General features: G+C 40.2%; 1 protein-coding gene and 1 long non-coding RNA gene across 5 annotated transcripts; one reads left to right on the top strand and one right to left on the bottom strand.

The window, feature by feature from the left end:
• The first annotated feature begins 351 nt into the window (after positions 1–351).
• Positions 352–17,877, top strand: Zmym1 (zinc finger MYM-type containing 1). Of its 4 annotated transcripts, none has more exons than XM_090335263.1 (10): positions 352–431; positions 2,499–2,602; positions 3,621–3,690; positions 4,700–4,868; positions 10,444–10,618; positions 10,699–10,914; positions 12,049–12,187; positions 14,056–14,190; positions 14,536–14,573; positions 15,553–17,877. In XM_090335263.1, exons 2-10 carry the CDS (start codon positions 2,507–2,509, stop codon positions 17,827–17,829), a joined length of 3,315 nt encoding a protein of 1,104 aa, XP_090191389.1. In that variant the 5' UTR covers positions 352–431; positions 2,499–2,506; the 3' UTR covers positions 17,830–17,877. The 4 variants fall into 4 exon arrangements, with proteins under 4 accessions (XP_090191389.1, XP_090191386.1, XP_090191390.1 ...); XM_090335260.1 differs by having other exon boundaries at positions 12,046–12,187; XM_090335261.1 differs by lacking the exon at positions 352–431 and adding an exon at positions 566–668 and having other exon boundaries at positions 12,046–12,187.
• Positions 17,878–20,790: 2,913 nt separating this feature from the next.
• On the bottom strand, positions 20,791–22,068 carry LOC150062122 (uncharacterized). Its single transcript, XR_016535994.1, has 2 exons — positions 21,574–22,068; positions 20,791–20,874 (listed from the first exon to the last, which is right to left on the bottom strand). It is a non-coding gene; the product is annotated as an uncharacterized LOC150062122 (long non-coding RNA).
• Between the last annotated feature and the right edge of the window lie 2,407 nt (positions 22,069–24,475).

Genomic DNA, 24,475 nt, shown 5'->3' with positions numbered 1-24,475 from the left:
CCGCGAGCCACCATTTGGAGGGCGGGGGAATCGGGATTTACAGGGGTGGTGAAATCACTTCTACCTCGGCCCACTCGAGGCTTTATCGGTCCTAGAGGCCCAGCGAGCCTTAGGCGCTGAAAGCCTCTTTCCCGCACCCCTCCCACCTCGCCCAGCCGTAAATGCTGAGTCATGGTGACTCTGCACTTTCCTGGCGGGACTCAAAACTTGGCGGGCAATTCCAGACCACGTCAATCATATGGACTGAACGCCTTTTCTCCGCCCCCTTTGACACATCCTAGCCTATCACAACCTAGGGGAGGCGTAGCCTGTTGCTTCTGCGCATGCTCCACCGCAAAGGCTCGTGGGAAGGGGGCGGGCCTGCTGGAACGGTTCTAAGGCGAAGAACTTTGGAGCTCTTCCCATTTGGCGAGCGTCCCGGAGAGCAATCAGTAAGCTTTTACGCGGCTAGGCTTTCGTGTCCGCCCCCCCCGCCCCCCAACACCCCTTTCTTACGGGCGCATTGCCGGGAGGGCCAGAAGCCGGTGTCCCCTCTAGGACAGAGTCTCAGTGCCGGGAAGGGTTGGGCCTGTGGAAACAGTCCTGGATACTGGTTCTGGCTCTTTGGGCTGGGAAAGGCCGCGGGAAGTCCGGAGACGATGGCTTGGCGCCCTTGGTCGTCTGCGCGGGTGAGGGGTTCTTTCTGTGCTGTTACCGCAGCTTGAACCGAGCCTCGCTTGCCTATGGCTGGGCCTTTTCCACTTGCGCCATGGCTCCTGCCCGGCGTTTTGCTGGTTAATAGGAAATGTAGCCTCTTGGGCTTTTTCAAACCCGGTGTGACAACACACCGTCCTTCTCTGGGTCTCAGCCTGCATAGCAGCTAGGAGTTGCGTGAGTGAGCCTGGGGGTCTTGACTTGGTGGCCGCTTTCCCACTTTTTCTCCAGCTAGTGTGTCTGCCAGTTGCTGGGCTACCTTTGATGGGAAAGGAAGTGTGAAGAGGGTGTGTCAGGAAGGAGTTTTGTTGTTGTTGCTCAAACTTGGAGGGGGGAATAAATTTGCTTGGTAGTTCACACCTGTAATGCCAGTACTAGGATACTGAGACCTTAGAAGTGAGTTGGATCCCCCTGCTTCAGATTCCTCTGGGTGGGGATTAGGAAGAACCGTCAGAGGCTAGGTGGAAGGCCTACGGTGAGATAGTAAGGTGACCATCTTTTTTTTTTTTTTTTTTTTTGACAATCTTGGGGCTTGAAGTCTGGGGCTGGGAGCTCTCCCTTAGGTTCTTTTGCTCAAGGATGGCCCTCGACCACTTGAGCCACAACGCTTTCGGGCTTTTGTATGTGTGTTTGTGTATGTTGTGCTGAGGAATCGAACCCAGAACTTCATGCATGCTTAAGGCAACCAGTCTGCCATCTTCCCAGCCTGTGTTAATCTTAAGCTGTATCTTCTCTTGCTTTTTTTTTTTTTTTTTTTAGGCTTTATGTCCTAAGAGTTGTAGATTACACATCAACTTGGAAGGAATTGGTGCTTCCTTACTCTGTACAAAATCTTGGCTTCAATTTCCAATGTTACAAAAATAAAATTTTAGTATTGGTAGTTTTAGTCTTGGGTTGGGAGAATAGTATGAAATTAGATTCTAGAAGAAAGCTACACATTCAATGATGCACAGTGACATGGGGACTACATGTGAAGATTTCATTCCCCTTCCACTCCCCTCCCACCCCTATAACCCCCCCCCCTCCAAATATTGAGAAGTAAGAAGAAAAAAGAAAATTGTTGCTGGGTGAGGTGGCTCACACTAACTGCTCAGGAGGCTGAGATCGGAGGATCATGATTCAAAGCCAGCGGAAGTGGGAATGTGGGTCAAGGGTAGGATGGTAGCCTTGAGCTGAAGAGCTCAGGCCCAGAGTTCAAGCCTCATGACCCACACACACAAAAAAAGAAAATCGTTGAATCTGAGAAGGCATTTGGATACAAAATTGTCTAAAGACACATAGTGCCATAAAATTAACCTTGTTTAAAAAACATAGGGCACCATTGGCTAACTTTGAAATCCTTGTTACCAAGAAAGCAGAAATCTAAAGATCAATGTAGTAAGTTAACTCAGGCAGAAAAATATGAGGCTTTTATCTAATTAACCACCGAAAAGTCAAGAAGAGTTGTTCAAGTGGTAGTGCACTGGCTTTGAACAGAAACATGGTCATGCTGGAGCCCCTGAGTTCAAACTACCGTGCTTTCAAGTCAGGTCCTGTAGCTCATTCCATGTTTAGATCTGAAGGTTAATCATTGAAGCCATCCTGGGCAGACAGGTGTGAGACTATTCAATTACTCATTAAAAAGCCAGAAGTGGAGCTGTGGCTCAAGAGGTATAATATGTACCCTTAAGCACAGAACCTCAGGGAGAGGTGCCTTAGTACCAGCACACCCACAGAAAAAGTAAATCTGTTCACTAGTATTCTAGGAACCTGAGACCTTTCCAGAAAGATCATTTATTTGCAATTGGAATATTCCCTTGCAACAGATGCCAAAATGAAAGAACCACCACCAGAAGATGAGTGTGACAAAGCAATGGCACTACAGTTGGAACAGTTAGATAAAATTGAGACAGAAACCAACAATGCTCAGGTAAATACCTTATTCTAGAGTAACATTTCATTACCTATTTTAGTTGCAAAAGTGTAATTTGTTGGCTAAAAACTTAAATCCTTATCTCCACACACCCTCGCCCCCAAGTAGTTTATGCAAGGTGTATGTTGATTTAGTTTTTTTATTTCAGTCCCGGAGTTTGAACTCAGGGCTTGGGCACTGTCCTTGGACACTTTGCTCAAGGCTAGCACTCTGCTACTTGAGCCACAGTATCACTTCCGGCTTGCTTCATGCATGTCGGGGAGCACGCTACCTAGGCTACGATTATGGCTCTTTTTTTTTTTTTTTTTTTTTAAATTGCAGAGTAGTGATACTTTGGCTTCACACTTTTCTTCTTGCTGACTCAGATTATAGGTACTCACTAGATGCCCACTAAGTATAGTTTTAAGTGTCAAGTGTGTCTCCAAGGAAATGATTTAAGGGAAAAGAATGTTTGATATACAACAGGCAAGACTCTCCTGGGCAGTTACCATAGAAGGGTGGATTTGTCCTGGTTTTCTTCTTTTTTTCCCCTCAAAAAATAAGCCAATTTGTTGGGTGTTGGGGTTTCAAACCTGTAATCCTATTTGTGCAGGAAGCTGAGGTTTGAGGATTGTGCTTCAAACCATGGTAAGCAGGAAAGTCCATGAGACTCTTTATCTCCAGTAAACTATCAGAAAAAGCTGGAAGTGGAGCTGGGACTATAGTGGTAAGGTGCTAACTTTAAGCAGAAAAGCTAAGGGCATGCACCTAAACCCTGAGTTCAAGTCCCAGAACTGGCACAAAATAAAGCCAATTAATGACTGTACATTGTCCTTTTTGATACAGCAACTATTGACAAAGCTCTGAAGTCACATTTGGGTAAATGAAAAATTGGTGTTATCAGACACAGGACCCAAAAAGGAAATGATAATGTGTCAGCTCAGTTCTACAACTTATAGAATAATTGCATAATGTATCACTTTCAATGGAATGAATCACAAATACACTGCATTAATCATTTTTTAATTTCTTTTAGGAGTCTTGTCAAGCCCATCAACCCAAAACTCAGGAGAGTGAGTTGAAAAACACTACATTTTCAGACAATGGTAATAAAATTAAGTCACAGTCATCAATAGGATAGGCAGTTCTGCATTTTTGGAGCTCGAACTCAGGGCCTGGATGCTGTCTGTGAGCTTTTTTGCTCAAGGGTATTGCTCTATTACTTGAGCCACAGTTCCACTTCTGGCTTTTATTTTATGGTGGTTAATTGGAGATAAGTGTGTGATGGACTTTCCTGCCAGGCTGAATTTAAACCGTGATCCTCAGATCTCTGCTTCCTGAATAGCTAGGATTACAGGAATGAGCCACCAGCACCCAGTTGTTCTACTTTTTAAAAATATCTTTTAGCCAGGTGCTGTGGCTTAGACCTGGAATCCTAGTTACTCATTACAAGTAGAGGCATGGATCAGTAAGGAGGACTAGCCTTGAGCAAAAATGCTAAATGACATCACCCAGGCCTAGGTGCAGTCCCTAGTAGTGGTTGTCCTCCCTAGCCCCACCCCCCAAAAAAAAGATCAAACTTTTTTTGGCCAGTCCTGGGGCTTGAACTCAAGCCCTGAGTACTGCCCTTGAGCTTTCCTCAAGGCTAGCACTCTACCAGTTAAGCCTCAGCACCACTTCCAGGTCTTTGTGTGCGCTAGGCACTTACTACTAGACCAAACTACTGGAGTTAGACCTTTTTTTTTTTTTTTTTTGCCAGTCCTGGTTTTGAGCTCAGGACCTGAGCACTGTCCTTGGACTTTCTCAAGGCTAGAGTTCTACCACTTGAGCCTCAGCACCACTTCCGGCTTTTTTCTGTGTAAGTGGTACCAAGGAATCAAAATCCGGGTCTTCGTGCATGCTAGGCAAGCACTCTACCACTAGGCCAAACTCCTGGCCCTGGGGTCAGACTTTTTGTTCAAGAGAAATAACTTCTAAAAAAAAAATTGAAGGAATGCTTTGCTGATAAGTTGAAAATATACTTTCCCTTTTAATACCTTTGCAGTTGACTAACTTGTCAGGTTTCTCTAGTGTTGTCTGACAAGAATAAAATGCTGCTTTCTGTCTCAACCACAGCTGTTCAAGTTTCCTGCTCTGGTTGTAAAAAAATCCTCCAGATGGGGCAAACTGCCTATCAGAGGAAAGGATCTACTCAGCTCTTCTGCTCTACACTGTGCATCACTGACTACATTACATCTGCCAGTTCTTCACTTCCTACCAAGAGAACTTGCTCAAACTGTTCAAAGTATGTAATTTTAAGTTTTTTTTTATTTTTTACATAGGTCTTGCTAAAAGTTTTGGTTGTAATTTTCTGTCTTCATTTTTTCTGAAGTTGTGTTATCTAGATGCTGCCTTGGCTTGTTTAAGGTTTTTGTTAAGAGTTTGCAGACAAAATGCACGAAATCCTGTTTTTCTTTTTAGATGTGATTTCTAAAGTTTACGTTCCTAAATTAGCTATAAGTGAAATTATTGATGTGGTGATTCTATTCTCACTGTCACACCTTTATCAGAAATAACATTCACTGTCTCTTAATGTGTTTTTCAAGATGACATTTTTTTGTAATATGTTTTTCCTATAAAGCACTAAATAAGCCAGTACTAGTAGCTGACATAAAACTACTCAGGCAGCTGAAACAAAGTCGATCCAGATTTGAAGCCAACTGTGACAGAAAAGACAGACTCCAGTAAAATGCCAGGAGTTATCTGCCAGGATGAGGTCCTGGGCCCTAAGGTCTCTAGCTGCTCTTGCATGTACCTACTGGGAGGAGAGGGGGGCATTTCCAGTGCTGGTGAAAGCCAGCAAAACAAGGGGTCTTTAGACAATGTCATTCATCCCCATTGTAGTTTGGAAGCACTCTTGAGCCTGCTTTTTGCTTTTTTCTGTCCATGCCTTGTTTGGGGTTCTGTGGGAAGTGTACCTGAATGTAACTGGCTCTCTTGTGATCCCTGGTGGCTGCTGCCAGCACGCGGGTTGAGATGCTGGCCTGCTCCTGGATTTTTTGGGCCCTTTTCAACCCAATGTGGCCAATAGGCAAAGGGTTACTGCAAGATGTGCAGAGTGGTACTATCTGGGGCTTTTTACCTGTCCCTGCTGATTGCCAGAATATTGCAAGCTGAGCCACAAAGATGGCCATTTGCTGTTAAGTAGACTTACTGATTAAAAAGTGGGGAGTTTGGCCTAGTGGTTGAGTGCTTGCCTAGCATGCACGAAGGCCTGGGTTCGATTCCTTGGTACCACATACATAGAAAAAAGCTGGAAGTGGTGCTGAGGCTCAAGTGGTAGAGCTCTAGCCTTGAGAAAGTCCAAGGACAGTGCTCAGGCCCTGAGCTCAAGGCCAGGACTGGCAAAAAAAAAAAAAAAAATCCAGGAGTGTGAAAAAGCCAAGCAAGAGAGCATCTTAGGAGGAATCACTTAGTTCTTTTGAAAAGCCAGGTAGCTGTAGGTAATACATAGACACGTATATATACTTTGTGGTATGGCTCAATTGGCAGAACATCTGCTGTACAGTCAAGCCAAGCAAGTGGAAGGCCCTGAGTTCAAAAGCCAGTATGGAAAAAAAAAACAAAAACAGGTTTTTTTCTCCTTATTTTTTTTATGCATCTGATAGATAGATAGATACTGATAGTCTATGACTCAAGTATATACCTTTTGATTTCTGTATGCACAGTCTTTGTTTTTCCTGTTGCTGTTGTTTGAGATTGAATTTACCAAGCAAGTACTCTACTACTTGAGCTATATTTCAGAGCTTTTCTAGCTTCTCTAGTTTGTTTTACAGATTGGGTCTCACTCAAACTTGCCCTAGGCTAGCTTCGACTTGTGATCCTCTTACTAAGTACCCTTCTCAGGTACTTGGAATTACAGGTATAAACCACGAATGCCTGGCTCAGGACAGTGCCCAGTCCCTGAGTTCAAACCCCAGGACTGACAAAAAAATTTTTAGGCTGTCGGATTTGCTTTAGTTTCTTTGCATTCCCCTTTGGTATGTCCTGAATATGTTTTCTAAGTCTTTGGGTTTTTTTGTTTAATTTTTCAGTTTTATCCTTAACTTCTGATATCTACCCTTTTTTCTTTTTTTTTTCTTTCTTGCCAGTCCTGGGGTTTGAACTCATGGGTGCTGTCCTTGGACACTTTTTCCTAACACTCAGCCACTTGAGCCACAGCACTGGTGGCTGAGTTGAGTCAGAACTTTGAAATTGGGACCTTTAGGCTTAGAGTCTCTGGTTTCACATAGTACTTGCTGGAGGTGCTTTAGCCCTGAGGGCTGAGCTCAAGGGCCACTCTGCCTGCAGTGTGGTCCCTCTCTGAGGATTCCTGGTATGCTACCTATTCCTATCCTACCGATCCTACCTATACCTATTGGTGGTATAGGACTCAGCTGCACTTTAGTCCCAGGCCAGCAGGAGGTTGAGGCCTTAGATTGGAGTGTAGGCCAAGGGTGGTGAGGTAGTTGAGTAGGAACCCCAAGTTTTGTCCTTTATCCAAGGTTTACCCAAGCCCAATCTCTGAAGTGATGGAATTCCTAGGGGCAGAATCCTCAGAATCCTATCTTGCCTGGTATAGGCTGTACTGATGTTCTCTTTGAGATTGGAGCGCCAAACTTGGTCTCTGGTCCCAGACTCTCCCAAGCACCAATTCCTGACACAGTCTGAAGGAAGTTTAACTGTCACTTTCCTTCTGCAGCATTATCTGGGTTCTGGGCTCAGGATTTTGCTTGATTATGTTCTCTCCCTCGTCTTCCTATGCCCCTGCTTCTGAGCCAGGATTTGAGTTCCTCCCCAGACCTTATTGCTGGCCACTTGGGTTGGTGGAGATCATATGACTCATAGTGGCATGATCTCTTTCCTGGGTTTCACCTGTGAAGTCATTGCTCTTTTGTGCTGCAGCTGCTTGCTTTTTTTGTGTGTGGGGGGCGCCGTCCTGGGGCTCGAACTCAGGACCTCAGCACTGTCCTTGGGCTTTTTCAAGGCTAGCATTCTGCCACTTGAGCCACAGCACCACTGCTAGCTTCTTTTTTTTTTTGGCCAGTCCTGGGCTTGAGTTCAGGGCCTGAGCACTGTCCTTGGACAATTCTATGTATTGGGCTTTCCAAAGCAGAGATCTGTTCCCAATGTGGTTTTGGTCTGAGTGGGGAGCTCTTTACTTAGCGCTGTGATCCACATGGGTGTTTTGGAACAGTTCTGTCACTCAAACCCTTTCTTTGGATTGCTTTTACCTTATCTGTGTCAGGGTATTTTTTTTTCTTCCAGTCCTGGGGCTTGAACTCAGAGCCTAGGCAATGTCCTTGAGCTTTCTCATTTAAGCCACAGTACCACTTCTGGCCTTAGTGTACTTCTGTGTACTCAATACTAAGGAATTGAATCCAGGGCTTCCTGCTTGCTAGGCAAGCACGCATTAGGCCACACTCTCAGTCCCAGTGTTAGGTTTTGCGCCACATGTTTGTTTTTTGTTTTTGTAGATTATGGGGCTTGAACTCAGCTTGGGCACTGTCTTTGAGCTCTTCAGCTCAAGGCTACCACCGTACCCCTTGAGCCACAGCACCACTACCACTTGCAGTTTTTGAGTGATTAATTGGAGATAAGAGTCTCACAGACTCTTATTCCGTGGAAGTCTTTTGCTTTTTCTCCCACTTTGGTGAGGTAGGGTCTCACTATGCCTAGACTAGCTTACTGAGTATCAGATTATAGAGATGTCATTTAAATAATTTGAAAATCTTTGCTGTTTAGTTAGGATTATTCTTAGCCCATAGTGCCAATGGCAGCTATAATCTAGCTACTCCAGAAGCAAAGGTCTGAGTATTGTGACTTGAAGACAAATTTAAGAGATTTTTTTTTTTTTTTTTGCCCTGGGCTTGAGTTCAGGGCCTGAGCACTGTCCTTGGACTTTCTCAAGGCTAGAGCTCTACCGCTTGAGCCTCAGCACCACTTCCGCTTTTTTCTATGTATGTGGTACCAAGGAATCGAACCTGGGTCATCATGCATGCTAGCAAGCACTCTACCACTAGGCCAAACTCCCGGCCCTTAAGAGAGATTCTTATCTCCCTTTAGTCATCAAAAGGCCAGATGTGGAGATAAAAATCAGTGAGCAAAGCAGAGACAAAAGTACAAATCCCCAAATTCAAGCCCCTATGTTGGTGCACTATACACAGAATATTCTTCTTTTTTTTTTTTGCCAGTCCTGGGCTTGAGCTCAGGGCCTGAGCACTGTCCTTGGACTTTCTCAAGGCTAGAGCTCTACCACTTGAGCCTCAGCACCACTTCCGGCGTTTTTCTATGTATGTGGTACCGAGGAATCGAACCCGGGTCTTCATGCATGCTAGGCAAGCACTTTAACCGCTAGGCCAAACTCCCGGCCTACACAGAATATTCTTAATTGAAACTAACGTCTTTTGTTTTGCTTAACAGTGTATATGTGGCAAACAAGTATTAGTAAATATTTGTGCTAAGACTCAAAAAATGTTTTTTGTTTTTTTTTTTTAATCCACCATGGCTAGTTCTTTTCCCAATTCATTGAGATGAATTTTTTTTTAATTTGTGTATTTTTTATTTTTATTTTTTTGTCCTGGGCTTGACCTCTGGGCCTGGGCACTGTCTCTGAGCTCTTCAGCTCAAGGCTAGAGCCCCATGTCTTGAGCCACAGCATCACTTCCAGTTTTCTAGTGTCACTTGAGATAAAAGCCAGACTGGCTTTGAATCTCTAACCTCAGATCTTAGCTTCTTTAGTATCTAGGATTACAGGCATGAGCCACCAGTGCTTGGCTAATATTCTATATGTTAATCCTACCATCATGAACATTTTTTAGATACTTCCATATCTCAGTTGTTAATAGTACTGTTATGAATCTGTGGAATATATACTAGTTTGGTTACTTGTCTTAAGTTCCTTTTAGTTATGTTTTCTATACACTTGGTGTGCAGTTACAGGTTTCAGTATTGCCATTGCCTTCAGTTCATCAGTTAACATGTCAGTATTTTCTCTCCCTCACGCCCCCCCAACTCCCCTCCAGTCCTGAGGCTTGAACTCAGGGCCTGGGCACTGTCCTTGAGCTTTCTCAAGCCTAGCACTACCACTTGAGAGTCACAGCAACACTTCCAGCTTATTCTTTATATGTGATGTAGTACAAAGGAATTGTACCCAGGGCCTGATACATGATAGAGAAATACTCTGCCACTAGGCCACACTACTGTCCCTAAGGCAACTTCTTAAATAGGACTTTTGGTAATTTTGATGTTACAATCCTGAGTATTTGTGAAATAGCTTCCTCCCTAGAATTTATAAACCATACTTGGAAGTGTTCTTTTTTTAAGAGTCCAAATGTCATGTGATATGGGTATGTATGTGTGTGTGTGTGTGTTTGTTTGTTGCCAGTACTGGCCTTGGACTTTCTCAAGGCCTAGTGCTCTACCACTTGAGCTACAGCATCATTTCTGGCTTTTTCTATTTATGTGGTTTGGAGGAATCAAACTTGGGTCTTCGTGCATGTTAGGTAGGCACTCTTATCACTAGGCCAAACTCCCGGCTTTAACCATCTTTCTATTATCACCGTCAATAGCTCATAAAAGTTAGATTGTCCAAAAAAAAAAAAAAAAAAGATTATCCTTAAAACTGCATTCACATATGTTTATAATCCCCATTATGGATAAGTATATGTCCATTTTTAACAGTATAAATTATCCAAAGTTAGTTCATATAAGTAATACTAAATTTAGTTTTCTCTTTCAAGACTGATCTTAACTATTTTTCAGGCCAGTGAAATAGCAAGGCAGAGTTCTGTAGAGATTAACTATGGTGAAAATATTTAGTGTTGTCTTTTTATTTTTAGAGAAATTTTAAACCCAAAAGATGTGATTACTGTCCAGATAGAAGAGAATGCTGTGGCAAAAAATTATTGCAGTCAATCATGTTTTTCGTCATATGAAGACAAAAGAAAACCATGTGTTACCATGTGTACTAACAGAATTTTGACCAAGTGCAGCATATGTCAAAAGACCGCTATTGTAAGTTGTCGTTTTTAGCATTTAAAAGGATTCTGGTGATTAATTGCCAAAAGTATTTAATCTTGTTTCTTTAATCTTAGATTAAATATGAACTAAAATACCAGAGCACGAAGCACAGTCTTTGCAGTAATACCTGCTTTTCAAAGTTTCACTCTGTCAACAATTTCATCATGAACTGTTGTAAGAACTGTGGAGCTTATTGTTATACCAGCTCTGGTCTCTTGCATCTGTTTCAAATGGAAGGACAGCCTTATAACTTGACTAATTCAAAGAATATTTCAGCAAATAAGCAGCAGGTATGTTGAAAGAACCAGTTTTCTTTCATTAGTCTCTAAATTCTTCTCTAGGAAATGTGAGAATACAGTTCTTAGTACCATTGGGAACATTTTTCAGTTGATAACCTGATGAAGTATAAGACTTTTCTTATCTTGCATAGGAATTAAACAACGAACAAAAAAATACTCTCCCCAAAATCTGTATGTTTGTTTTCCTAAATAATGAAGCCATTTCAAACTATAGTTAAAAAGACAGCAAGTATAAGTTAGAAGCTGGTAGCTCACACCTGTAATCCTTGCCACTCATTAGGCTGAGAATCACAATTTGAAGCCAGCCTGGGCAGGAAAGTACATGAGATTCTATCTCCAATCCACTAGTCAAAATCAAACAGAAGTGGCTCTGTGGCTCAAGTGGTAGAGTGCTAACCTTGAGCATAAAGAAACTCAGAAATAACACCCAGGCCCTGAGGTCAAACCCTAGGACTTGTCAAAAAAAAGATAGTAAGAATAATTATACTATACTGGTTATTAGTAAGATGCAAACAGCAAAATGTTTTTATTCGAGATTCTGGAACTTGAGTGTTTACCTAAACAATTTAAACATAATCTAGAGGATTACATGCTTTTCCTGTAAGTGGTTATATAAAGAAATAACCCAATGAAGAATAATTCTGAAAACAGAACTTAGACAGGACAAGCGAAAGGTTGAAAATCTCCACCTCAAAGTGTTGAGCATGCCTGTCATCACATCTGCGCTAGAAGAATAAATAGGATCCAATCCAGGCACCTCTTTGTATAAACAATACATAATAAAGCTATGTTTAATGATTTGTTTCATGCCTATAATTCTAGCTACACAGGAAGCTGAGATCTGAGAATTTCGCTTCCAAACCAGCCCAGGCAGGAAAATCTGGCTAGTTCAAGTCCCAGGATCAGCACCAAAAAATTTGGTTTAAAAAACTTAGGAAAAAACAAAGCCTAAGCAAAAGGACTTGGCCATCTAGTTTGAGCTTCTGAGTTTAAACTCCAGGGGAATTCTACCTTCCAAAAGAATAAAAGATGTCTGTTAATTTTATTGTTTGGCCTAGAAATAATTATATTTCAGTTTGTCACATGCCGGGACTATTGAGTATCATTTTCTAATCTTTTAAGCAGAAACCAGCCAAGACATTTTGTGTGTCATCAAAACCATCTTATGAAGTAATTGAGATTACTAATCACTCGGGGGAGACAGAGATATTCTGCTCTCTTAATTGTTTATCTGCACATAAAACTGTGGTGGAATCTTCTACAGGTATTGTTTTATTTATCAACTTCACTGTTTTACTTAACTATTGTTAGTGCCCACGTGTCAACTTGACTGACAGAGAAGTTACCAAAGTAATGGAGATAGTTTAAGGAAAAAAAAAAAAAATATATATATATATATATATATTACATATGTGTATATATACATTCTAATAGAACATAAATAAATAAATTAGGGATGTGTTTCTGTAGGTTATTTAAACTTCTAATTCAATTTTTTTGTGCCAGTTTTGGGTGAGTTTGAAGTCAAGGTCTACTGGTATCCCTGAGCTTTTGTGCTGATGGCTAACATTCTTAACCATTTTGAGACAACTCTACTTCCAGCTGTTTTTGTTTGTTTTGGTGCCAGTCCTCGACTTAAACTCAGAGCCTGAGCACTGTCCATGGGCTTTTTCAGGGCTCAAGCTCTATCACTTGAGCCACAGTACCATTTCCAGCTTTTTCTATGTATGTGCTACTGAGGAATCAAGCCCAAGTCTTCATGCATGCCAGCAAGCACTCTACCACTAGGCCACGCTCTGGCCTGTCTACTTCCAGCTTTATTTAATAATTTATTGGAGATATGAGTCTCATGGATATTCTTGGCTGGGTTGTCTTTGAACCATGATCCTGAGAGCACAGCCTCTTGAGTTGCTAGATTACAGGCCTGAGCCACCAGTACCTGGCTTAAGATTTTTTTTTAATTCATTTTATTCCTACAATTTATTAGAAATACTCAGATTTTAACTATTCAGCGATTCGTATTGCCAAGTAGGCACTTGAGGCCCTACCTCCAACATACTTAAATCTTTTAGTAACTGAATGTGTGTTTTCATTTGTATATATTGACCACCTACTTTAGGGCTTAGTTTTAACGAGTCAGTTGGTTAATATTCAGCTAATTCAATACATTTGTGGCAAGATTGGTTTGGGTTAAATATATAGTCAGTCAGATTAAGTTAGATACTGCTTTGTGAAAACAAGGCTTTCATTTCAATTTTCACATACGTAGGTACTTTGAAATGCTTTAATAGCAATGATGGTAGGCTGACAATTTAGCTTCGTGGATATAGTACTTACTAATGTGTCTATGAAGCTCTGGTTTCAATCCCACAATCACAAGATTCAATGATAGGAGCCAAATTCCAGTATCAACTAGGTGTTCTGTCAACAAGCCAAAGGACTAGTGAACAATAATTTTAGAGTTTCTTACACACTGTTTCGTTAAGGAATTTCTTGTTATAATAACAACAATAATAATGTTGAGGCTTATGAATCCTGGAAGAGTTGAGAATAATAACAAATAGTGTAAAACTATATGCAAAGATAAGTTAAACCAATTTACACATAAATTGACATGCTGAAGTGATGCTCCTTTATAAAACTACTTACCATTTTAAAAAGTTAAACCAATTTAATGTTGTTTCTATTGACTTATTAAGGAATCTTGCTGTTCCTAAGCCCAAATAAAAATTATTGCCCTTTAAATACCTTAAGATTTTTTTATACCTTAAGATTTTTTTATTCGTAACAAAATAATCAGTGCTCAGGACCAAATAACTAGTCTCATAAATAAAAAGCAAGGACCCAGGCTGAGAGTTTGGCCTAGTGGTAGAGAGCTTGCCTAGCATGCACAAAGATCCAGGTTTGATTCCTTAGTACCATATACATAGAAAAAAGCTGGTAGTGGTGCTGTGGCTGAGCTCTGGCCTTGAGAAAGCCCAGGACAGTGTTCAGGCCCTGAGTTTAAGGCCCACACTGGCAAAAAAAAAGGAAAAAGCAAGGACCCAATCACTGTTAGCCCAATCTAACACTGATGAGTTTTCCAGTTGATTCTGCTTAGTTTTTAACAGATATTTTTGTTTTTATCACAAGATATTACAATGATGCAAGATGCTTCAACACATCCTCTTTCTCCAAAGAAAGAATCTATTCCACTTATAAGCAACATAGTGTCATTAGCAGATAATCCGGTTGCCCAGTCCATCATGAACAGTGATCTCTTAGAAGGTAAAGTTGACATGAAAACATTTGTCATAAACAGTAAGCTGGGCTCACGCCTCTAATCCTAGCTACTAAAAAGTCTGTGAGACTCTACTCCAATTAATCACCAGAAAATGGGAAGTGGCACTGTGGCCCAAGGGATAGGGCAGTAGGCTTGAACTCTTCAGCTCTTCAGCCCAGGAACAATGCCCTGGCCCAGAGTTCAAGTCCCACAACTGACACCCGCCCCTCCCCCCCATTTTGTCATACTGTCTATAAGAAATTTTCTTCTTTATTCATCTTTTAATGATTTATAGCAGTTTATAAATTGTACTATGAGATCTTTAATATGTGCCTCAATTTATTTTACAGGTACAAATTCTTCATCTGGGACAAATGGAATCACAGATGTAAGTCTTAAAATTTTTGGTTTGGGGCAGGAGTTTAGCCTAGTGGTAGAGTGCTTGCCTTGCATGTATGAGGACGTGGGTTCGATTCCTCGGTACCACATACATAGAAAAAAGCCAGAAATGGTGCTGTGGCTCAAGTGGTAGAGCTCCGGCCTTGAAAAAGTCCAAGGACAGTTCCCAGGCCTGGAGTTCAAGGCCCAGAACTGGCAAAAGAAAAAAGAAAAATTTTTTTTTTTTTGGTTTGGGAACCTGGAATGTGCCCTAGTGGTAGAATGCTTGCCTAGCATACATAAAGCCCTGGGTTTCATTCCTCAGAACCACATACACAGAAAAAGTTGGAAATGGTATTGTGGCTCAGGTGGCTGAGTACTAGCCTTGAGCAAAAATGTTCAAAGACAAAGCCCAGGGCCTGAGTTTAAACCCCAGGATGGGAAAAAAAAACCTGAAACTAAAATATTAAAGGCCAAAAGCCAGTTGGCTTATGCCCATGATCCTAGCTCCTTAGGAGACTGAATGAAATCTTAGAATCAAGATTCAGCCAGCACGAGCAGAAAAGTCCATGAGACTCTTGGTTTCCAGTTAACCACTAAAAAGCCAGAAATAGAGCTAGACTCAAGTAGTAGAATGCTAGCCTTGAGTAAATAAACTCAGAGACGGTATCTAAGCCCTGAGTTCAAGTCCCAGGACCAGTATGCACAGAAAAGGCATGTCATATTTTCATCCTCATGAGTACTACTTGTGTTTTAACATTCCGTAGTTCTAATCATCTGAATAAGTACTATTTTTGTGTTATATAGTATGTCATATAATAATTTAAACATGTAATCACTTAAAGATAAAGCATTAAAAGTCACTTATAAATTGTTAATGTTTCACCTTAAGGAAGAAACTCATATATCTACTGTGTTAATTAGAATATAAATGTTCAATGTTTCGATAATTTGAAAACTTCTGCAAATGTTATCCCCTTTTTCCAAAGATCTCACCCAATGAATCCAGTGATGGTGTTGGTAATAGTATGGAGCAGCCAAGTCTTTTACCATCTTCATCAGTACTCAGTCAGCATACAGTTGACTCTAGCACAGAGGTACAGATAGATAAAGTTTCCAGCCAGGATCCTACATACACTGGGAAAGGAGTTGATGGTCTCTGTCATCCAAAATTTACACACAAAGTACAAAAGGTTGAAGATAAACCTCAAGGCATTAAAAAATCTCGGCATTTGGATTTCCAGCATTTGGAGAACAGTAATAAAAAAGATGTGCCATTTTGTTATTTCTGTCACTTATTCTACCAGAAAAATTTTACCTGTAGGGAAGAGTCATTTGCAAATCAAGGAGCTTGTAATTGGAAAACACCTGTGGAAAGATTCAGGAAGCATGAAGAAAGTGAGATGCATTTGAAAGCATTGCAACTTTGGAGGCAATACCAGCTTTGTGATGAAGCTGTCCATGATAATTCAAAACAAACTGAAGATAACAAAAAGTACCTAAAGCTCATAATTGAAAATATTTTATTTCTTGGAAAGCAGTGTTTACCACTAAGAGGTAATAGCCAATCTATTTCATCGGTGAATAAAGGCAATTTTTTAGAATTGTTAGAGATGAGAACAAGAGATAAAGAAGAAATGTTTCAACTTGGAGATTCAGAAATTGACTTCTATAATAGTATGCAGACGCAAATCAATATCATTGAAATAATAAAGGCTGAAATGCTGCAGTGTATTGTGAATGAAATCAATGTCTCTTCAGCTTTTTCAGTAATATGTGATGAGACAACTGGCAGTTCCATTAAGGGGCAGTTTTCAGTTTGTGTAAGATATGCACAGAAAACATCAACAGCATTCTTAATTAAGGAAAGGTTTTTGGGTTTTGTTGAAATTGAAGAGCTGACTGAGATCCACTTACTTAAGAGTATCAAAACATACCTGCAGCAGCTTGGAATTGACTTTAATAAAATATCTGGCCAGGCTTATGATAGTACTACTAATTTGCGGCTAAAGTTTAATAAAATGGCCACCGAAATCAAGAAGGAAAAGCCAAGGGCTTTATACATGCATTGTTATGCACATTTTTTTGAGTTTGCAGTAACTGGGTTTTGTAAGGAAATAAAGGAACTTAGAAGTGCTCTACATACTCTCAGTTCCTTGTTTAACATTATTCATGTATCTGAAGATATGTCAGCAAAGTTTCAGAACATTTGCAAGCTTGGTCAAGATAAAACATGCAAGAAACACATGTCACAAACATGCTACATAGTTCATGATGATGTGTTGTTATCTGTGATTGATGGTCTTCCAGAAATTATTGACACACTGGCCTTTATATCATGCCATTCTTCAAACAGAATTCTGGCTGGTGAATTGAATGACTTGTTGACATTGATTTCCAAATTTGAATTTATCTTTTGTTTGAAAATTCTTTATCGAGTTCTCAGTGTTACAAGAATTCTTTCCAGAGAGCTTCAGAGTGAAACCATAGACATTTTTTCCTTGTCTTCCAAGATAGAAACAGTTTTGGAATGTTTAGCCTCTGAAAGAAGTGATGAATGTTTTAAAATTATCTGGGATGGAGCAGAAGAAATATGTCAAAAAGTAACCAGTAAAGGTTTTGAAATTGAAAAACCTTCACTTCAAAAAAGAAGAAAAATTCAGAAAACAGTAGATCTTGGCACTTCAGACAATATGTTTTCTCTTACTTCAACAGAAGAGCAATATAAAATTAGTATTTATTACCAAGGATTGGATACTGTATTACACAATTTAAAGTTATATTTTTCAGAGTTTGATTATCGCAAAATGAAGCAGATTTCACAGTTATTACTGAAATGGAATGAGCCACTAAATCAAACAACAGCCAAACACGTTCAAGAATTTTGTCACCTTGATACAGACATTATTCCTGAACTTAGATTTTATCAGCAATATGCAAAGCTTAACTTTGTTGCACATTCCAATTCCATCAGCTTAATCAACCTTGGCTATTTGTTTATTCAGCATGGTCTTTACAATAATATTCCTTGTATTGCTAAGCTGTTACTTATTGCTTTATCTTGGCCAATTACCTCAACAAGTACTGAACATTCATTTTCTACACTTACTCGCCTTAAAAGATACTTATTTCATACCAAGGGACAAGAGAAGCATAGTGGCCTGGCCTTGATGGCTGTTGAGCAGGAATTAGTAACTAAACTGACAGAGTCTGAAAGACTCAATGGAATTGTAGAAAAGTTTATCAGTCAGATAAAGGATACATAATACTTTTAGGTTTGTCTTTGTATTGTCCAAGTGAAGTTGTTTTGTTTGTAGTTTGAAGTTTGTAGTTTTGTTTGAAATTGTTCTGTTGCCTAGACTGGTGTGCATTTTGTTAAACTCAAGTGATTCCACCTCAGCCTTCTAAGTAGTAGAACTATGTTCTCATCAATACTCTGGTATTAACCCTAGTTTTTTCTTCCAAAATTATGTCTCCTTTTTATTTCCTATTTTTATTCCATTTTTAATATTTTTATATCTTTTTTAAAGAACATTATCTTCCCTCAACAATATAGGACATTTGAATTTAAAAATCAAAAGTTACAGAATGACAGTGAAGTCTTCTTCCTTTAAGTATTGTTTCACTCCTTGAATTTCTCTCTTTTAAAAATATATTTGCAAATATTTGCCAAAAGTAATAAGGTACAATATACAGTTTTTTCACTTGTCCTTTCTATGTAGTGTGTTGGTTTTTAAACGAAGGCTTTAATTGGGTTTCACTGTATTACTGGTGCTGACCTTGAAATCATAGACTTAGTCCTGCTTCAGCCTCTCGAGTGCTGAGATTAGGCATGTAGTACATGCCTAGATTGTGCGTGCATGGCAGAAAGACAGAAAGACGTGTTTTCATTACTATAAAGTAATCCAGCCTGGCTTCAAAAGTTATGGGCTTAAGCAGCCCTGCCCTGACCTGAAGTGCTGCGACTACAGCATTTCCATACCCAAATTACAGGAGGGCGTCTGCTTCTTTTTGTGTGTGACAGAGACTAGCAGTGTTTCCCAGGCTGGCCCTAAAACTCATGAGCTTAAACAGACAATGCACTATTGCAATACCCAAATTTTTGTATTTTGTTTTTGTTGCAGCTCAGGCCAGCCTTACTCCCGAGCCCAAGCAATCCTGCCTCAAGTTTGAGTGCTGAGACTATAGTACTACCATGCCCAGATTGTGGGGATTTTTGTTTTCTTTTTTCTGTGACAGGGACTTGTTGCATTGTCTAGGCTAGCCTCAAATTTATTTAGGATTAAAATGACCTGTATTTTTGGCATACCCAACTTGGGGTTTGTGTGTATGTTATTTTGTTCTTATTTATGTGTGTGAGAATCTTCTGTTGTCTATACTGGTCTTAAATGGGCTCAGGCAGTCCTACCTCTTGGGTGCTGCAACTAAAGGCATGTACTCTCATACCCAGCTTTATAGCACATTTTTTTTTTTTAAACTTGGTGTCTCGTGTAGCCCAGACTGACCTGAAACTCAGAATCATCATCCCTCACCTTCATAATTATATAAACATGAACACTTTTCTGACAGTAGGAGATTGCTTAAAGATTGGCCAACTTATAGTCCCAACAAAAATGCTCAAAAATTGGTGCTTCCTCAAATTTTCAGACTTAATAGAATTTGTACTTAAAATTGGGTAGCCGTCATTTGGGGGGGGTCATTCATATTTCCTTGAATTGTTATTGTCATTTAAATTTATTGATACATTCCAACTGGTTGACAACAAAAGTGTTATGAAAGTTACTTTTCAAGTAACTGCAACAGATAAGTCTCATTTTGTAAAAAAGTTTAAATAAAGGAAATGTTTGTCAGAGATTTTTATCTGGGCCTTGTTTCTCTCTTTAAAATCAACACTTTTGTTATCTTGTCCTATCTGTTCTCTGCCTTTTAAGGTAATCTACAGAAGGGTTATCATTTCATAAATCAAGTAATAAGTACATTTCGTTAGGGGCAATGTCAATTTCCACCCCTTTTACTTTCTCCTTTCCCTGCTCGTTAAGTTGTGCAATAAATATTACACGTCTACTGGTCGCTATTTGATCACCTTTCTTTGTCCCCAACAAAGGAACAAAAACGAGCAAAAATCCCATGCATACCATTGTTTTTCTACAAGTTACTTTCTAAAAAAATTTTAAGGGAAGGAATCAATTCTTTGGGCTTCTTTGATCAAAGCAGTGCTCTACCATTAACACGGCCCTACTTCTGGTTTTCTGTTCATCATTTGGGAGTAATAGACTAATGTAGCTGCTTTAGTACCGAGATCTGATGAATTCTTGTTTCTGATGAGTCTTGCGCTGACCACATACATGCACACACACAAGTACTGAGAAACTCACAAAAAATCTCACTGGATCTAAAGAAAAAAAGGTTGCCAGGTGTTAGCAACTTATACTTGCAATGCTATTTAAGAAGCTGAGATTTAAGGATCTAGGTTGACATCATCTTGCAGCTTTAGTGGTAGAGATTAGAGCCTTGAGGTCAAGCCCCACCCAGGCCTGGCAAAAAACATAAGCAAGCTGGGCTCATGCTTATAATGCTAACTGCTCAGGAGGGTGAGATCTGAAGATCCCAGCTCAAAGCCAGCCTGAGCAAGAATGTGAGACCCACCTCCAGTTAACCATCAGAAAATCAAATTGGCACTGTGGCTTCAGTGCTTTGTACTGAAGGGCCAGCACACAGGCCCAGAGTTCAAGAACTGCCCTTGTCAAAAATAACTAAAAAGTTGTTTGAGCTTTTTATGAGCCCCTCAATACCAGTGATGGGAGTGTGTAGGTAACAGTACTCCAGGCTATACAAAGTTCCTCATTTCCCATCCTACCTTGCAAGATGTTAATAGTTTACTTAGATTGAAACTAGGTAGGAAAAAATAAGATTCTATCTATAAACAACAAAGTACTCCGATAAAGGGGTGATTCAAGTGATAGGGTGGAGCTTCCATTACCAGCTGAGCAAATATTCAAGCCCTGGTATTGGCATACACACACAAAAGTGTCTTGACTCTTGCATAGTATGTGTATGAAATGAAGTGGGGCTGTGGCTCAAAGTAGTAGAGCACAGCCCTTGAGCTGAAGAACTCAGGGACAGCACAACTAGGCCCAGAGCTCAATTCCCATGACACCAAACAAAAAATTTAACTTGGAGTAGTAAGCAAAACAGGCTACTGATTATAAGCAAAAACAAAGGCACAATCAAAATTTGAAATATTTATTGAAGTTTTATTCATTCCTTTATATTCATCTTCATTGGTTTTCTGGACACAGGCTCTTCTAATCCTGCGAATGAAAAGGAAACTACCATTTATATAAAATTTATCATGTTTGTAACCACCAAAAGAAATCTCTGAAGACAGTTTCAAAGAATCATTCATTGAAATGAGAATCTAACTTCAAAGCCAGGCTAGAAAGACAATTCTGTTAAGACTCTTCTCTAATTAACGCCCCACCAAAGCTGGATGGAAGTGGAGCTGTGGCTCAAGTGGTAGAGTGCTATTTTTTGTTTTTGGCCAGTCCTGGGTCTTGAGCTCAGGGCCTCAGCACTGTCCTTGGACTTTCTCAAAGCTACACAAAGCTACAGCTCTACCACTTGAGCTTCGGCACCATTTCCAGCTTTTTAAAAAAACAGGTATGTGGTACCGAGGATTCGAACCCGGTCTTTGTCATGAGGCAAGCACTCTACCACTAGGCCAAACTCCCGGCCCCAGTGAGTGCTTGTGCAAAAAAAACCCCAAAACTGATAGCACACAGACCCCAGCATAAAACACACACAGTGAGAGAGAAGAGCACTCAGGAGACAGTGCTGGGGACAGAGGGGAAGAGAGGAGAGAATACAAGGGGCTACTCAGAAGGCTACGATCTGAGGATAGGGTTCATAGCCACCAGAAAACTGGAAAAAAGCAATACTGCGGCTCTCAAAGTAGAGCACTAGTCTTAATCAGCAGTAACCAAGCCTGGAGTTCAAGCCCCACAACTGACCTTATCTAGACTCTGTTAGTCTAGCATCTTGTGCCTTTCCTTCACTGGTGGCCCATGCTGAGTGGTTTCTTGAGTTATTCATCTGTAATTTGTATTAAAAATTACCTTAGTGTTAAATAGTACTATATACTATTTTACTCCAACAGGTAACTTCATGTGCACATATATACACATACACAGATACTAAAGACACAAACACTTGTTATCCAGCACCATCTAGAGTGGGGTGAACTGCCAAGCAGAATTTTATTAGTCTCTTTTCATCTTATCTATGGAATTGTTCCTCCTCCTACTGACTAGTTACTGTTCCACTATTTCCTGCATAACACTTCAATTTTATGGACCTGCAACAGGAGTAAAAAAAAAGTACTGTAAATATGATTTTTCTCCTTTAACTCAAACTTTCTTTTCTGCCATATTTTATTACCTTTATGTGCCTTTTTAAAGAATTCTATTCTTTGAGAGACTTTACTGGGGGTGGAGGGTGAAACCAGAGCACATGCTGCCATACATAGATGAAAATAACCTGTTGAAATTGGAGGATGATGTTTGGATGAACGAGAGTGATGAAGATAAGTTTGACTGGAATAGACTATATATATTGTGTGGAAATTCACAAGGAATAAATATACTCTTGGCCCCTGACAACTACTAAGTTTTTAAAAAGTTCTATGTCGCAGGCTTTGTTGGCTCACACATATAATCCTAGCTACTCAGGAGGCTGAGATCTGAGGATCAAGGTTCCAAGCCATCCTGGGCACTGAAGTATGGTGAGACTCATCTCCAATTAACCACCAGAAAACCAAAGTGGCACTGTGGTTCAAGGGGTAAGACAGTACCCTTGAGCTGAAGAGCTCAGGGACAACATCCAGGCTCAGAATTCGAGCATCACAACCGACAAAAAAATTAATAAATTAAAAAAGTTTATGTTGCCAGATGATAGGTTATGGTTTGAAGCCAGACCAGCAGCCTGAGAAAGTCTGTGAGACTTATTTCCAGTTAAGCCCCAAAAAGCCAGAACTTGAAGCTGTGGCTCAAGTGTTAACAGTATTATCTTTGAGCACAAAAGTACAGGGACAATCTCCAGCCCCTGAGTTCAGGCCCTAAGTTCTAGCACCAAATATAGTTTGACTTTCTAATGCAATGAATATGCTCTACTTCCTTACATAATTTTCCTTTCCTTCAGTGCTGTAAATGGAACCCAGGCTCCATTGCATGCTAGTTTGACAGTCACTCTTTTCACTGAGCCACACTACATGCTGAGTTCTTACACAATTTTGAAAAACAAAAAATAGGGCTACGTTGGGCACTGGTGCCCCACACCTGCAATCCTAGCTACTTAATTTAGAAGTCCATGAAACTTAGCTCCAAATAACGATTAAAAGCTAGGGGTAGGTAGAGATATGTCTTCAGTGGTAGAGTACAAGCCCAGAGCAAAAAATACTTCAAGGATAGTGCCCAGGCCTTGCGTTCAAGCCCCATTACTGGCACAAAATATGTAGACATCAAAGAACACACAAATTTCATTTCAGTAAAGTCAAATTACCTCTACTCAATAGAAGACAAGTCCAAAATCTGCTAGCCTTTAAGATGTCTAGACACTTGCCGGGCACGGTGGCTCATGCCTGTAATCCTAGGTACTCAGAGGCTGAAATCTGAGGATTTCAGTTTAAAGCCAACCCAGGCACTAAAGACCCTGAGACTCTTATCTCCAATTAACCACTAGAAAATGGAAAGTGGAGCTGTGATTCAAGGGTTAGGGTAGGGTAGGGTGGTAGCCTTGAGCTGAAGAGCTCAGGGACAATGCCTAGGCCCAAAATTCAAGCCCCATGATCGACCACCACCAAACAAAAAAAGACACTTACTCGAAGTGAATGAGCACTCCTGTGTATCAGCCAACATCAACCATTCTCACCTAAAGAATAATAAGAAAAAGTTAATATGAAAGACAAAGGTTGAAAATAAAGGCCTGAAAATGCTACTTCAAAACTTAAAGAGTAAAATTGCAGAGATAAAGATTGGGATAAGTTACAGCATTTAAAAAAAAAAAAAAGGAAGAAACTTCACCAGGGGGAGGGGGGAATCTATTATTCTTTATGTAAGCATTAAAGACACTAAAATGAGAATGAAAAGTCTGTCTTCTTTAAAATGCAAAAGCCTAACTATTTTCACCAATCTAAGCACAAAGTAGTTTGACTGCAACTCCAAATATACTATCCCTTATGTGAAGGTGTGTGACAACATCTACCTTTCTGAATGAGTTTTATCAGCTCTTTTTCAGATGAAAGCACATATTCCCTACTCCCATATTCAAGGGTGTCTTCCATTCTCGGTGGGCTAACCACCTGCAGTAGGAGTATTCCAAGATTTCACTCCCTTCCCACAGCACACAGCACTGCAGTTCTTTCCCTGCAACTCTATGCATTTGTACCTTACCCTGCAAGCCCTGAGTTTTAAGCCTAGAGTAGGGAAGCTAACACCCTGGAACAGCAAGGAAACCACGTGTTTCTGAGGGAGAAGACATTTATTTTCACTATATACCTGGCACAGTGCAAAAGAAACAGAAAGATCAGCCTTACGAGTTCCAGGTTTCTCTTCCTCCCTATATCATTACTGCCACCCGTATAAATGAAATACAATTCCCTGTTGCACATGTACCATCCATAAGGGATACTATATCGTTTTTCATTTTCTCCCGTTCTCCAGATTAAGCCTATTCTATGTCCAGTCCCTTTTTTCATCCTCAATGGAGAAAAAAGAAAACCAACCCCCAAACCCTCCTTTTCAGCACTAGTGTTCAAAAGCGACATTTTTATGGTTGTATCAGGAACTGTGAAATCTTCCCAGTTGAATCTAAAAAATTGCCAATCATTATCTAGCAGCAATGACAGATGATTAGAGC

The sequence above is a fragment of the Megascapheus bottae genome, chromosome 6, assembly GCF_031878675.1.
Source record: "Megascapheus bottae isolate mThoBot1 chromosome 6, mThoBot2.hap1, whole genome shotgun sequence".
NCBI classification, from domain to species: Eukaryota; Metazoa; Chordata; class Mammalia; order Rodentia; family Geomyidae; genus Megascapheus; species Megascapheus bottae.
Note: the sequence above shows the minus strand (reverse complement) of the source record. Positions and strands in the feature narration are given on the sequence as shown.

Bases quoted from the DNA above. Each gene is read 5' to 3' on its own strand.
- Zmym1 (XM_090335260.1), top strand. From the start codon at position 2,507: ATGAAAGAACCACCACCAGAAGATGAGTGTGACAAAGCAATGGCACTA. The intron at 10,619-10,698 runs GTAAGTTGTCGT...CTTTAATCTTAG, and splicing joins TATGTCAAAAGACCGCTATT to ATTAAATATGAACTAAAATA. The intron at 12,188-14,055 runs GTATTGTTTTAT...TTTTATCACAAG, and splicing joins TGTGGTGGAATCTTCTACAG to ATATTACAATGATGCAAGAT.